General features: G+C 39.6%; 2 protein-coding genes across 5 annotated transcripts in view; one reads left to right on the top strand and one right to left on the bottom strand.

The window, feature by feature from the left end:
- The first annotated feature begins 3,393 nt into the window (after positions 1 to 3,393).
- On the top strand, positions 3,394 to 12,408 carry DNASE1L3 (deoxyribonuclease 1L3). The gene is made up of 8 exons (XM_078599304.1): positions 3,394 to 3,688; positions 3,785 to 3,873; positions 5,414 to 5,500; positions 6,060 to 6,172; positions 6,976 to 7,088; positions 7,448 to 7,605; positions 9,749 to 9,845; positions 11,345 to 12,408. The coding sequence occupies exons 1-8, from the start codon at positions 3,548 to 3,550 to the stop codon at positions 11,390 to 11,392; spliced, it is 846 nt and encodes a 281-aa protein (XP_078455430.1). The 5' UTR covers positions 3,394 to 3,547; the 3' UTR covers positions 11,393 to 12,408.
- SLC2A9 (solute carrier family 2 member 9) overlaps positions 3,752 to 16,069 on the bottom strand; it is a 79,107-nt gene continuing 66,789 nt past the window's right edge. For all 4 annotated transcript variants that reach the window (XM_078599302.1, XM_078599301.1, XM_078599300.1 and 1 more), the window contains one exon: positions 3,752 to 14,879. In XM_078599302.1, the coding sequence (XP_078455428.1) occupies positions 14,637 to 14,879 (243 nt within the window). In that variant the 3' untranslated portion in view covers positions 3,752 to 14,636. The remainder of the gene's footprint in view (positions 14,880 to 16,069) is intronic.

Here is a 16,069-nt window from a genome sequence, read left to right as displayed (position 1 = left end):
TCCTTAGTTGCCCCCTACCCGAATCTGACCTTCCCCCTACACCTAACGACAACAACACCCTCGACCTCGTTTGCTCCCACTGTACTCTGCGTGTGCGTCCACCCACTCTCGAGTGTGGCGCGTATTTTCAGGCACTACATCCATAAGGACGTGGGTTCGATCCCGACCCTAACGCCTGTGTATTTGGAGTTTGCATGTTCTCTCTCCTCATGGTCAAGTGGATTTTCCTCCAGGTCCTCTGGTTTTTCCCTCCACATTTAGAATCAACATGCGTTTAGAGTACTTGGCTGCTATAAAAATCCACGTGAGAAGCCATTTCATTGAGCTATCATTCGTGGCCAAGTCGCTTCTGAAAAACAGCTATACAGCATAGTGGGCCTTACTTGGTAAAATAAAAAAAAATTGTAGTAAGTCGTTTATTTGAGTACACTGGCCTTGCAATTCAGAACATGGCAGCTCAAATTGTATCTCTGGCATGGCATTTGAAACAGAGGGCAGGTTTATTAAATCCAACTGTGGATACATCACAGTTAGTTGATCAGCAGGTAGCATGTAGTGAGGTAAGGCATGGGTACTCGACCCTCTTCCAAGGTATCTGACCAAATACACGAGTATGTGGCTTATATATCTGGTCAAATATAATATAGAGGCGCTCTAATGAGCCTTTTCTAACAGAGGCCCTTCTGCCAGCGATAGCATGAGCAAATAATACACCTTCACCTTAGCTGTCACTGTTAAATTTAGATAAAGCTTCGATAGCATTTAACAATTATTGGCTGGTCTATCATATGACAGTGAATAAAAACAAGTGTCAAATATTAGATGTTCTTAAATGTATGCTTGAAATTACACTAAGAGAGAGGAAATCGAGTACATGGATGAGAGAAAGTACCCCAAATGAGATACATTGTTTAACATGTAGGCTTTCGTGACCAATATTATCCATAATAGAGGTTGTTTGGGTTAGATCGCATAAATATAAATGTATCATCAAACCCGCCACCACCCGACACAGCCAATTAGTAAGGTTTATCACGTAAACAGAACAGGCCGATTTGTTACCAGTACAGCTCACCGGTGTGTTGGAGAGCCTAGCCACAACATTTACAATTCGAGTACGACGTATCGGCAGTAATTACAACTGGCATCATCAGGCGACAGACAGATTTGGATTTATTCTCCAACATACCGGTGTACTATACTAGTAAGGAATTGGCATGTTTGTTTACGTGACAAACCTTACTAATTGGCTGTGTCTGGTGGTGGTGGGTTTAACAACACATTTATATTTACGGGATCTAACAAAAAAAAACTCTCTATTATGGAGATACATTGTATTGATTGATCGTTAAGAAAAGTATTTGGACTTGGGCAGGACATATTTAGAGATGGGATGATAGCCAATGGTCAAAAATGGCAATTAAATGGCAGTCAAACGAGAGTATACAGCTGAGATGATTACCATCCTTAAGATGAAGTAATGAGATTGGCTCGTGTGCAGGTGCTGAATAAACGGTGGCATCACGAGACCACGGGGGATGGCGACAATCTGGTGTGGTCTTCATTACAGCAATGGATACATCATGGCTTATACCAATGATGACGAATGAAACATGGTTTCACAACACTATTAAACAATGAACGTCAGGTCAATTTGGAACAGAAACCCCAAAGGCTTTCCTGATATCGCCTCGGCAAAGCCTGGATCGTTTTTTATCTTTTACAATTGATTCTTAATGAAATAGCAAATCCATGTTTTCAACAACGCTGCTTATCGCACAAGTTCACTACTACCCACACCGTGCCTCTCATGAATACCGCCCTATACTTAAACCACTGTACCTTCTATCTTCTATTCTGTGCCACATTAATACGAGTCCTGTTCTCACACAGTCACTTTAAGTGTGAACTGCTTTGCCATACGTCTCTATGTATGGTTTGCACGTGTAGTGAGTTCTTATGGAGACAGAGACAGAGACGTTGTCGTAGAGGCAACACGGTTTAGTCATAAACTAACATACTACTCCCTTAACATCCCCTATCTAGGGAGGTAGAGCCTCCGGGCTAACGTGACTTATACTTGGCAACTCAACTCTTAGCCCTCCGGCTATCGGTGCCCTAGGCGAGGCTATCTGACCCGACCCAGCCAAGGTACGGGTCTCGACCACTGGTCCCAGCTCGACCCGGCCCTTACAAGGGCAGCGGGCTCGAGGTCCCAGGGTCCTAGTCTAGCTGGTCTTCAGTCTTCGTAGCACTGCCCCGAGCTGCGCTTGGGATGCCCCTTTTATACACCTCCAGGAGACCCTCCTCCCCTGGTACCGCCCCCTTTTTGGGACCTTCCAGAGGATCCTGGAAGGCCCCCCCCCCCTCCCCCCCACAGGTAGGAAAGGGGAACCCCGCCTCCCTAGGATCCGGCTCTCTCTCTATCCCCTTGTCCAGGCTAGCACACCCTACCGACCTCTGGCTGCAACTGCAGGTAAGTGGATACAGGCGAACGGCAGGTAAGTGGATACAGGCGGTGTGTGCATACGCGTTTCCGACGCTACACGAGGATAAACATTTTATTGCATCAAGTTCCAGGTTTTATTTTGTTTAACCAATTGCAAGAGTGACTTGAGGCATTCGTCTGTTTTTCATAATAACCCCAATTGAGTTATTTGACATTTTCAAATATGGCAAATTTGGATCTCGACGCCAGCACACAATGGTCGAATCTTGCGAATGACACCAGGGCATCTCACGTCCACAGAATGTAATCTCAATTACACCCAGAGACATCATGAGAGCAGCCCTGGATTTGGACCGTGAAACTCGCAACAAGCAGCGAATGCGCTACCACCGGCGGCAGCTGTCGAGGAGTTGTTCTGTCGAGCTCTCCGATGTGTGTTTGGGTTGTACCGCGTCTTGTTTGGCATCGTGTCCGACGTTTCAATCCATGTGCTGGGAACTTTTTCAGGATCTGAATTCCTGATTTGACTGAATTCTTGAAGAAGCTGTCGCCACTTGGTGCCAAACGTCGGACTTCATATTGAATAACATGAGGTACAACCCGATGTATGCATAGTCATGAAGTAAACGATTATGTATTAGCTACACAGCATATTTTGTAAAATATATCAGCTATGTAATTAGCACCGGAAGATTGCATTTTGAAAATTCATTTCTTGTTTGAACTTCATTTTTCTTAATCTTTTTGGCAGATAACAGAACTGAAAAGCGCACCAATATTTTCAACTGGCCGTTGTTCGAGAAAAAACATTTTCAAAAACCGACACATTGTAAACAACGTTGAGGGATGTTATCTATGGTATGTAAAGGTTGAGAACAAAAGCTCAGAGGTTAAGAATGTTAATCCCATAGATCTCTTTACCCAGTGTATAAAAAGCACAAAATTCAAAGAGGTATACGACCACTGTGTGTCGATTCCCTACTTAAACTTTTCCAAACCAGTTTAAAGCAACAGATGAGCTTGAGAGTCTACACATGCACACTTCCCTCTGGGATACATTTATAAATTCTGTCCATATTGGCAGATTTCAATCTAAAAATGCGGTCTCTGTTGAGCCTGCTGCTCCTGCTAGCCGTTTGTTCCTGTGCAGTTAATGCACTAAAAATATGTTCTTTCAACATACAATCGTTTGGAGAAACGAAGGCTGCTAAAGGACATGTCATGGCTATCATTGCCAAGGTGTGCAGTGCAGGACTGTATTAAAGCAGTCGTACACATTGCAGCAATACAAACACACACGTGTCAATTTTTAACATGTGTTTTTATTGCACTCAGGTTACTTCTCGATGTGACATCATGCTCGTGATGGAAGTTAAAGATTCCACCGGATCATCATTAGTGTCGCTGGTAAATGAACTTAACAGGTACGTTTAAGAGACATTATTTGTGACTGTAATCATTGAATTAGCGATATGTGTTTTATATATTAATTATTTAATGTAACAATTCAAGGTTAAAATTATCTTTCTCAATCAAAATGTTACGAGCTCTCAAACCACATCAGTGCGATACTGCAAAATATGTTTTAAAAAATCCATTGCAAAAATGCATTTCTTACAAATGTCATGTGAGGTGATAAATACACTATTTAGCTACATTGTTCTTAAATCTCAATAGAAATGTATTACTTTGCCAAGTTACATTGCTACGAAAGGACCAAGTCAAATATTTTTCAGAAACTAGTACTTACTTTGAATAAAGAACGCACCCAACCATATGAGAAGAACTGCGTAATATTATTCACATACAAGCAGGTTCCCGAGCAGGTATTGACAGCAAACCTCTACTGCGTACTGCATTTCAATGTTAGCTGTGGTTGCAGCAAAGCACAAATCTCTACCCACCGTGTATTTTTTTTATTTGCAATTTTGGCCATTGTATATCATACACATTTGAACGAAAACAAATTACCGTACATTTTGCAGTGTATATGTGATTTAAAATAGCATTGTCCTACATTATTTGTATAACCCTTGTGGCCACAATTGGATGGTTATTAAAAGGAATAGCATTGTTTCATCTAGAACTGTCATTTGAAAAAAAAACGTTGTTATTTGTACATTCAAAATGCCACAAAAAGCGTGTTTTTAACACATTTCCACTGTTTCTGAAACCCACTCACGTGCTTTTAAAACGTTGCATGTTTTTCTTAATAACGTCGGTGCAAAGTAATGTATTTTCCATCCCGATTGCCTACAATTTCTTTATGCATGGAAATATCAGTGATAATGTATGCCTCAGAATTCAATGGCATTTAGCCCAAGTAATGCTTTTCATAACCTTTAATATTTTGCACAATAAAATGTGAAGCTTACTAAGAGGTGTGTGGTAGCAGGTGTGAATGTTTTTTTTTACTTCATCTTCGGTTAATTTGATTTTACTTCTTAGATGTCTTCGTGTTGTTCTTCCATCATAATACCAACTACATTTTCTGCACAGGACAATCTTGCACATTTTTTCATAGTTTTTACAAATTTGAGAATTTAAAGCACTGGTATGATTACAACTTCGCAATTGGTGTGTTTTTTTATATTAGGATAATGCAGGAACATACAAAAAAATTCGTGAAACAAGTATAAATCATGTTTTACAGTTTAATTAATAACTTACAGAAATTGATCATTTAAAATATTGCATAGTATACAACTATAATGGGCATCCGCAAAATGAAATCTCCACTAACCCATCACACCCATACTATTCATATTCACCTATCTTGTCTTTTCAAATTTCGCTGAAGTCATTAAATACTGCATTCACCAAACCATATGGAATAAAATAAATCTGGTACGTCAGAAGAACGACTCGACACTAATAAAAAAAAACTAGTGTACCAACCTTTTTTATATTTCGACCGATTTGTGTTGCTGTTTTGCAACGCTTGTTATTTCCTATGCTCCCCAGAGGAGATAGACGAAAGCCTTACACCTACATCATCAGCGATCGCTTGGGAAGAAAGTCCTACAAGGAGCAGTACGCCTTTATCTACAGGTACCCTCCTTGCGCTTGGTGCACAGACATCTTTCCACAAATTTATGGAAGTAAAATGGCTGGTGCATATTTCGTTCATGACAAATATAGAACACATTTGCATTTTAAGTAGTAATGATAATATGAAGCCCTCCAGATAGGTAAATCATTTTCTCCAACATTTTTAGTTTGACAAGAAATTGCACGGAAGAAAAATGTAATTCTATGCACGTGCTAATTTGGTATGTGCACAATTGCATGCGGTGTCATTTCAGCCAATGCAATGACATGAGGACAATTGCTTTATTTACTGAGAGCACATTGCTTTTCAAGTGCGAATGAGATAAAAGAACAAAGAATAGAAAACCATTGGCAAAATGTGTTTTTCTATTGCCAAAATAATAAAATAAATTATATTATGCCAACATGCCAGGTGAAAATTAAGACTGTCTTTAATGTTGGCATTAAATATGAATTTAAATTTCTGCCTAAATATGCGTGACAACATGTCTATTGGAAGGAATAATATGCATGGTAAACATTGTTCGTTGTAAGGTAATTGTGCCTTTTTCTTTTTTAGACACACCACGGTGAGTGTGTTGGACAGATACCAGTATATGGATGAGCAGATCGGAGATGTGGATGCCTTTTCCAGAGAGCCATTTGTTGTCAAATTCAGCTCACCCACGACAGGTTCGTATTAGAGATTCACAAAAAAGCTTTTCTGTTCTATTGAGGCCATGCGACGATTCACCGATCACCTCACCCCCTTACACCCTCACCACCCTCCCACCTCCACCCTACACCGACCGCCCACAACAATTTGATGAACCGAGGTTACAATTAAATTATCACGTTTTTTCAAAAGAATTTTACCATTTTATGTGCGTTGTTTATTATTTATACGGACATTTGCTCCATAAGCTCAAATGTAACACGAGTACATCATTTGAGATGTACTGCATATGAGGCACGGTATACGTTGAATATAAAACAGCTATGAGGAAGATGTGCATATAATGTAATAAAAATTACATTCTTCAAGGAAAAATGAGGCGACGTTTCAGGCAATGGCCCTTCTTCATTGCACGTGCTATAGCACTTGATGTGGTGTGTTATTGACGAACATGTTGAGTTTTTTTTTTTACTCGTGCACCACTGGCAATGCAATATCACCACATAATTTGCGTAAATTGTTCGTAAAAATGATCAATTGTCTCATAATGCACGATTCAATGCATGTGTCATTGATTTTCATCCATGCATGGTTACGTGCCTAATATTTAGACATTTGGGTATAAATTTAAGGATTGCAAATTTCATCCCACCAAACGACGGGCCTCCTATTTTCTTTGTCACCTGTTTGCAGTGAGGGTTTAATTGTTCCGTAAACTTCCTAAATTATATTTTTTAAATAACTGAAATATTATAGATTTTTTTTCCTTCCTCAGCAAAGACTACTTCCTTTGGCCATTGTGTTTCTTTGTACCATGCAGATATTAAAGAGTTCATATTGATCCCACAACACACGACCCCTGAGGCCTCCGTAAAGGAGTTGGATGAACTCTACGATGTTTACATGGATGTTAAGAACCGCTGGAAAACAGAGGTAAAGAAAATTATACTTTATAATGTGTGGAAGACAGATTCGGGTCAAGCGAGTGCAGTGTATGTCCAGGACCCCTAAAATGCCGTCACGGTCAATACATGTGCCTTTTGGAGGCAGGCCAACACCAATAATGGTGCTGGCAGCTTGGCAACGTCCCCGTTCAATGGTGTCAAAGCACGCGACGAGAAATTATGGGCCAGCAGTTGTGAGCACTGTTGCTACAGCGGTTACAAAAAGCTACTACACTCGACGAAATATGTCCACTACCCATCATTAAATTTAACAAAATGCATTAACTTGCTTATGTCAAACAAAATACAAATTTATGGCCAGTAACTTGTGCAATTGTTTTGCCACAGAACATGATATTTCTGGGAGATTTTAATGCTGGCTGCACGTACGTGACACGGAAGAAGTGGAGTCAAATTCGAATTAGGATGGAGGAAGGCTTCCACTGGCTGATTGGTGACGAAATAGACACCACAGTCAACGCGAACACCAGATGCGCGTATGACAGGTGAGCAATTACAAGCACCACGGTACATGGTGTGCCAGATTACTTACTTGTCACAATCCATGGCAATCGAACCCACACTGCAAAATGAGGATTTAATCCATAATATTTTTTATCTTTAAAAAAACATTTCATTTCATGGGCAGAAAGTGCAAAAAATACACTCAAATGCACTGCAAATGGCAATATGCAGGCGTTCACACAAAACAATCACTACATATTTAGTTTTTGTTTATGCAATTACAGGACATTTGCTTAATTCCAGGTTTAAGAAATTCCCGTTTTTACTCTCCATTGTAAGACCCTTCCTACTACCCCACTTCCCAACCTCTGCCCTTGAAATTGTCAACCCTCCCCAAACAACATTTGATGTCGTTACAAATATGCTGCTTCCAAATCCAAAATTTATTGCTGCTACATTGTTAGAAAAAAATAGTTTGGTTGAGACAAAATTTGAGTTTTCTCAAAGTAAAAATATATATTTATTAGTCTGTGTGGTTTAAAACAAACACATGAATTGTCAATATTTAAAAATGCATTTAGCATACGGTCTTAATGTTGTGTAAGTGAGTGGTTGTAAAACGACTTTTGATACACGGTTTGTGTGTTTTAGAAACTGGTGACCAAACTTGATTTTACAAATTTAAAACGCTGTATATTACGAAATATACTCTGGTTTTACTTCAACACTGGTTTTCATAACGCAGATCAACATTATAACGTGAAATTGTGGCAATGCTTTCATGACTGCAGGAATTCCTATTCTTTGGGTCGTTCGTTAAAGTCAAGTAGAAAAAAAAAATTAACAAAAAACTACGACGTTTCGATCGCAACACAAGCAATCGTCATCAGGAGGAAAAAAGGAGGGGGAAAGCTGCTGAGGCAGGTTGTTTTAAAGGTTTCTCACTTTAACGTCGCTAGCCCTGCCCACTTCGTTGATGACCCCTGGGCTACACCCATTTCAAACCTTTAAAACAGCCTTCCTCAGCAGCTTTCCCCCTCCTTTTTTCCTCCTGATGACGATTGCTTGTGTTGCGATCGACACGTCGTAGTTTTTTGTTAATTTTTTTGTTCTACGTGACTTTACCGAAAGATCCTAAGAATATGCTATAAAACACACAGACACTGTTAAATATAGAACAAAATAAGTGATGCTTGTTTAGACAAATGCATATAAAAGCATACCTCAGGAATACTTTTTCACATTTCTTGTACACAAAGTAGCGTTTCAGGCAGATGTCACACTGGATGTCTAATTAAAATGGGAATGATGCCACTCTTAAAGGAAGAACACTTAAACCTTTTACATGTTGGTTCTTGTTCTCCACCTTGAACACAAAATTGAACAAATGGCCGTTGGTGCTATCATGGGGCAATGGCGCATAATATACGAAAGCAAACTTTCCGCTCTGCGAATGTCGTATTCCCCGTTTGCACGGGTGGAGAACGAATGCGATATTAATCGAGTATTTTGGGCATTTATCATATGGTCACAAGATAAATTACCGTGCAGCTTGCTTGTGCACATTAATGTAGTCAGCCGCAAACATTACATCTTAAATGTATTTTATACAAGATGCAAAAATATATATATTTTTTTCAAGGTAGAAGTGCAGCCCCACAATTTCTTGCTCTCACCACTGCTGGCATAAAAGGCCTCCACTAAAGGGAGATGTAGAGATCCCCTCTGGAGGGTAATTGGCCTACTCTTCCATGCTGTCCACACCTCTAGGAAGTTGTGGGAGTACCCACACTTTACCCAACAAAATTCACCCTACTAAGATGTACTGGACTTTAAATGATATCTCTAAGAGGTAAACGTAGAAGAAAAGAATATACCACTACATCAAAGCATTCACTAGCTTCAATTAAAGCATATTTAAATGTGTTTCACAATCACCGTGCTCACAGCATACTTAATACCATAAATAAATTACATCTTCAGTTTCCTTCATATTTATAAATTACTTACAGCACCATGACATGTTTTAAAAGTTTTTTGTGGCTTCTTTTAAACGATACTAACATTTACGCTGCACTTTTCATCCTGCCAAAGTGTATTGAATTACACGTGTTACGGCTTTACATGTCCATCGGGAAATTCAGCGTAACCAATGCACTCAATTAAAACTTGTACGCTGGGCAGAATCGTGGTTAAAGGTGAACCACTCTACAGAGCAGTTGTGCCCGGGTCGGCTAAGCCCTTCAACTTCCAAGCAGCGTATGGACTTTCTGAGACAGAGGTAAAAATACTGATGCATCACAAAAGCCATCCACTTCTAAATATATATTACACAAAACATCTGCACAATGACGAGACCGAAGACAAGAATATCAATGCCCTGCACTCTCCTCGCCGCAATGTGCTACTCAGCTATTTGCAGTTTTTTTAACTGGCCAAGTGGCTCAGCCGTAGAGCAAACGGCTCGCGATTTGCAAGTTCATATCCCCGTTTGGGGGTTGACTCAGCCCATCATACCTCTTGAGGTCGATCAAATAAGTACCACTTTGTGAGGAAATCAACAATGGTTGTCCTCTGGATAGACTCACCTACCCGCCGCAGGAATGTTTTCAGTTTTTTCAGTTGCATTTATTAGGTTTAACCCTGTGAGCCATGCGGCTCTTGATTCGGGTGCAACCGCAACAAAATGTGTAACTTCCACCACTGTTTCATCGCTGGCTCAGGGCTGTGAACTGCGAACTGTGACCAAAACATCACTTTGCAAGTCTGACATTTGTTGAAAGTTGAATATAACCATTCAAATTATTGAAAGAGTGAAAAAAGGTTGCACAAGATGTGAAAAATCATGGACGTGTCTCACCACTACAAGCCTGACTGATCAGCAATCTGTGTGACAAAGTGCTTATTTGTATTGCGTTACTCATTTCCACATCTCCTTGCACCAAGAGGCATGACCTCAGATAGCACACAAAACGCACCACCTTTTATCGACATATCAGTGCATACATGGCAAAGGGCTTGTATAGTTCAGTAGTGATGGGCAAGTCACCTTGGGAGCTCTTGACAATGATATGTGCACCTTGTCTGATGCAAATCTATTAAACGTGGAAATGTTTGAATAACCAAAATGGCGTCAAATTGATGATATTTCCCCTTCACATAAATGTGTATTAAATTTGAACAAAGTTGGAAAACTAAGGTGAGAAAACAAACGCATGCGTGTGGCTGCGCTAAGATGCATAACACAGCACTGCACCCATTGAAGTAAAGCTAAGAGACAAATTGAGACTGCTCAGACCCATTCATCGTTACATCTCTGCCTTTTTCCCGAAAAGGACATACGTACAGAGATCACTGAAACATCTGATAAACTACTCATAGAAAAGATATGTTAATAGAACGTGATTTTTGTTTTTAAATACACGCAATCTAACGTGCAATTGACTTCATGCCACTGCCGTACAGCAGCCATCCATGACAGGTGGTAGATTAGCAGCAATCACATGTTTGCACACAGTAAATAATTAGCCCACATAGAGCAGTGGTCTGAACCCGAGAGAAAATCTATTTGCGAAGCCATTATCATCCAGACGGGTGTGCAGAGAAAGGTCCAGCATCTCATAAGCCTGCCAACATTTTTAAACTGCACCATGGTCGCTTAATTACATTCCAAACACCGTGGCATATGACTGCATAACACGACTGAATCATTATCTCACACAAACAGAAACACATTACTCTCTTCTCGTGATTAACTGTAACAAACTGTTTTGCTTTCAGGCATTGGAAGTCAGCGACCACTTTCCGATAGAAGTGGAAATAAAGTAAAATTGAGTTGCTTACATTCAGAGTGAAAGAATAAAAAAACGATATTCACCTCATAAAACATCACCACAGGACAACTTCAATGGCTACTTTTAGAATGTCACACGCTTAAAGTAAGCTACCCTACCACTGAATAAATGACCTTTTCAGAGCAGCTTGATACAAAAGACAGTAACACCGAAATCGGTGGTGGTTTAGGAGCCATTTTAAAGCACGTAAACGTCCACAAACCCAAGGAAACCATGGAGTGCATTTCCAATCGCGGGAAATGCCGCCTATAAAGGTTGCATGGCAATCACATTGCTACAAACAAGAATCTGCTTACAGATGCGCTATTCTTTGTTTAATGGGTTACGGTCAGTTTATCAGCATTTTACTTTCTTTGCTTCAGACATGATTGAGTGCTGCACACTTGAATCTTCACAATGTTGCCATATTTATGCCAAGATTTCCCATGTCTGTTGCAAATGGTCATGTGCTACCACAGTTTATCCTAATATTAAAAAGGATAGTTATTTTTCCTTGTCGAGCGTCCCAAATAGAGTATAACTTAACGTGAAATCGATCTCGAGTGGGTTAACCGTTTGTCCAAAATTCTCCGTGCATCTGTGATGCCGAAAATCAATTGATGCTATGACACACGTGACCATGCGTTGATAAGAAGAGCAATGGGACACTACCAGTCGGCTGTTGCATGGATTTATACCAAGATAGCTTTATCAAGCTGCTCTGGACAAGAACAACCAAGCCAAAAAAATGGCGGGGTGGGGGATATTTTCCCAGCAATGGGAAAGTTACAGGCAGACAACATAATTGTTTATGATCTCAATCACATTCATATCCCAATCATGTCCGGGATTTTTGCTCCTAAAAGTGGGATCACATTATTCATATATATCACAAAAACATCCACTGTTGATCTTTTTGTAAAGTTACTAAATTATGCATTTGTGACAACTGCTCAGAATTGAAACGATTAAAACATGTCGGCCAAAAATAAAAAATACAAATCTATAAAACTTTTGTCGTTTTTATAATTTTTCGTTTCGCTTTTTGACAAACATGTACACGACATCCTATACATTGTGTGAATATCATAGGTCAGCAGTGTCATGTGCATTTACTTTCAAAAATGTTCCCTGTGCACATCAAATTTAATTAATCTTTTTTTAAAGCTCTAACAAGGAAGGGAGCTGGGTGGCACCACTGAGATCCTGGATTTCAGATCGGGGTTTCAGCTACCTGTGATTAAACCGGGTTCTCAAGTGTAGCGAGTTGACGGTTGTTAGCCTGGTCACTAATGACCACACACACAAAAACACCACTTAACATGTGGCACTTAAATTTAGCAAAATTCCCACTATGAACAGTAAACACATCGGTTTGAATGTCATAGGACAGCACGTGAAAAAGTGCACTCCCTCCTGTCTATAGGATAAAAAAGGTAATTAGAAATATTTTTTTCTCATGAAATATCTCTGCAGACCATATTGCGACAACATAAGACCCACTGATCGGTGAGATTTTCGAATGGATTCAGCTTCACATGGCATGATGCCGATAGCATAATTGGAATAAATTTTTTTAAAAATGTACCTTAAAAAACCCTATGAGTTCACAGCTCAACATGAAGACATCATCTCCTTACAGAAATCTAAAGGAATGATTTGATGTGGCTAAGAAAAACAAACTGAAGACAACAATGTTCACTTGGCTAACAAGAGAGCCATCTAGTGGCGATGGACAAATTGTATCTCAATACATGTATCTCAATACAATTTGGCTTCTAAATATAGCATCTAAGGTGGTATTGAGCTATGGTATGAGCAGCAACAAATTACGATAAGACTAAAAAGGCCACATACTGTACAGAATTTTGTAAGCGGCACTACAAATATAGCTGTATATTGTTGATCCAACATCAACATGGTTTTTTTTGAAAAAGAAAAAAATACAAAATTATTAATTATGTGTTTAGCAATACAGCACAAAACATTAAACAAATCTGATGAATATACAATTATAGTACACTTTATGTTCTCTACCAAACAATGGACAGGGTTTATAAAAAAACAATTTCGTTCAGATGTAATTAAGTATTATTAACTAGCCTCCTGAATAATATAAACCTGAAAAAGAAAGTGTGTGAACACTCCTGGGGAAGAGAGCTTGTTCTAGATTTGAAGCTTTCGTGACTGCAATGATTCATATTCTCAGGTTTTTTCGGTAAAGTCACGTAGGTAAAACATTAAAAGTAATGAAAGTAAAATAAAACAAAACAAAAATAAAAAATAAAAATAAAATTCACGACGTTTCGGATTAGCTGCATCAAGTGATGCAGCTAATCTGGCTGTGACGGTCCCACCTGATGACGGAGACTTGTGTTGCCTCCGAAACGTCGTGAATTTTATTTTTATTTTTGTTTTGTTTTATTTTACTTTCATTACTTTTAATGTTTTACCTACGTGACTTTACCGAAAAAACCTGAGAATAAGAGAGCTTGTCTTTCCGTTGAAGCATTAATCACCCTTTCCTGTTGTTTATGAGGCAATTACGATTATCTTGTATTAGGAAAGAAAAACCCATGTTAAGTACCCCATGGTGAACAATGATTTGAGACCTTAATGTGCTCTTGATGTCAGTGATGTATCAAGCTCCACATATAATACACTTTGCATCAACGTGTGCGCAATTCAGAATCACTATAGGTAAAGTGCAACCCTCATTCAAGCATATGCAGCCAAAATAAAGGGCCTTAATTACGTGCAGAAAATGTGGGCCAAATGCATTCAAAACTGGAATGGGCAAAATTAAACTTAGCACGTTTAAACATATGCAATGTATAAATCAGAAGCCTGTCTCATCTAATTTCCACACGCAAGTCACACATTTTTATGCAAAATACAAATAACGGCTTAATTACTTTTCAAATAATTTTCCCAAAAAATTCAACTTATTTTTAAATGTCATGGTGTCTTTCTAAAAGCTTCGAGAAAAGTGTCTTTAACACAAGTAGCACTCATTTGTACTGTGTATGGAAAGCATTTCTTCCATTCCTGTTATATTCACAACAGCTTGAAGAACAAACAAGGAGAAGACTAAGTATACACACATTCTTTTTTTTAGGTGGCACAATTAAATCTATTTCCATGCAGGTGCTGGGTGCATAATTACATCACAGAATCGTGAGAGGTGGCGGCTTGGGGAGGCCTTCATCCAGCAGTAGAATGACCGTAGCTGATATATATTACAAATGGGTTCCTAGATTCTGGGACTGAATGGTTTTGAATTCTGCAGAGACAACATTAACAGACTCTCTTTTCTCCAAAGCTAGTATGCTTGCCAAAGGTACTTTGTTCAACTTGTCAAATGAGCGGCTGATCTCCATAAAGGTCCTCTTTTTGGTTTCCGGCAGCACGAAGTAGAGAAATATCGCAGCTCCCAAACATACTGCTCCAAACACCAGGAAGCTGTATGCATCCAGAGCTTTCTAGTTTGGAAAAATGAGACGGACACAATCAAGACATTTCTTCAACACAAAGCATATTTACAATATCGTATATAACATGAACCCACATTGACCAGCATGGTGAAATATGGTCAAACAACTCCCGCGAAATTCACCGGAACGGAAATGCCTTCAGGGGTGGACTGATGATGATCTATCAAATATTATATTATTTAACACACGTGATAATTCGTGGTGCAATGGTTAACACACTGGCACTTATGAGGCCTGTGTTCAGTTCCAGGTGACATCTAACATCGGTGGTGAGTGATATTTTAACTGGTCCTGCACTGCACTTCCACCAAACCGCACTGACCAGCGTGGTGAGGTATGGTCCAACAACCCCCAGTACTGACACGGCATAAGACAACCACCATTCAGCAGTAAATTAACAAAGGCATGTATATAACCATTACTATAACACAATACATACATGCATACACAGAAAAACCACTGCAAACAAAGTGCATACGCAGTGAACATGGAATGTTGGGCCAACATTGGGCCAAAGTTGCATGTTTACTGAGTACAAAGTACACAAACCTGCACACACATATCGACAAGGCATTTTTTTCAAAATCCAATGCCATTTCTTCAAGTAATATTATAGGAAAGAACATTGAAAGGAACATTTTGTGAAGGAAAAAAACCTGCCATTGTGGAGAAAGAAGTGGAGTGGATGCATCTTTAATCCTACACGTGGGGAGTATGAATGTGGGGAGTATGAATGTGGGGAGTATGAACGGTGCTTCTTGAGGGAGGGATCAACCAGGAAATTGCACCGAGGCAACTTGGTATTCCTTGACTAAAGGACACTTGGCCTCACCTGTGGCTACAAGCACCACACCTGGGTACACTGCCCCGACTGGTGAACTTCACAGCACACCCACGAAAACCTACCCTAGTAGGATTTAGGCCATCCAGGTCTCCCGACGCTAGTATCCCTTAGGCCATCATGGTTTATTATGCCGGCTGGATTTACGCTGTGAGGCTGACAGAGTGAACCTGGACCAAATCAATGTTTGTTGACTAAAATCTTGTCCCGCCCATCTGAGAGGGGGTGAGCTATCGATGGATGGACTAAAGTCCTGTGGCGATGGGAAAGGGGAAAAATCAGCAGGGTCTGATGATGAAATGTTATTGAAAGAAGTTCAACATACATACATGTCACC

The sequence above is a fragment of the Lampetra planeri genome, chromosome 12 (genome assembly GCF_965212315.1).
Source record: "Lampetra planeri chromosome 12, kcLamPlan1.2.h2, whole genome shotgun sequence".
NCBI classification, from domain to species: Eukaryota; Metazoa; Chordata; class Hyperoartia; order Petromyzontiformes; family Petromyzontidae; genus Lampetra; species Lampetra planeri.
This window is presented reverse-complemented; position numbering and strand designations above follow the sequence as displayed.

What these genes read in the sequence shown, in the direction of transcription:
- DNASE1L3 (XM_078599304.1), top strand. Translation starts at nt 3,548, where the DNA reads ATGCGGTCTCTGTTGAGCCTGCTGCTCCTGCTAGCCGTTTGTTCCTGT. An exon ending in ATTCAGCTCACCCACGACAG is followed by an intron (nt 6,173 to 6,975) that starts GTTCGTATTAGA and finishes TGTACCATGCAG; the next exon opens with ATATTAAAGAGTTCATATTG. An exon ending in ATGGACTTTCTGAGACAGAG is followed by an intron (nt 9,846 to 11,344) that starts GTAAAAATACTG and finishes TTTTGCTTTCAG; the next exon opens with GCATTGGAAGTCAGCGACCA.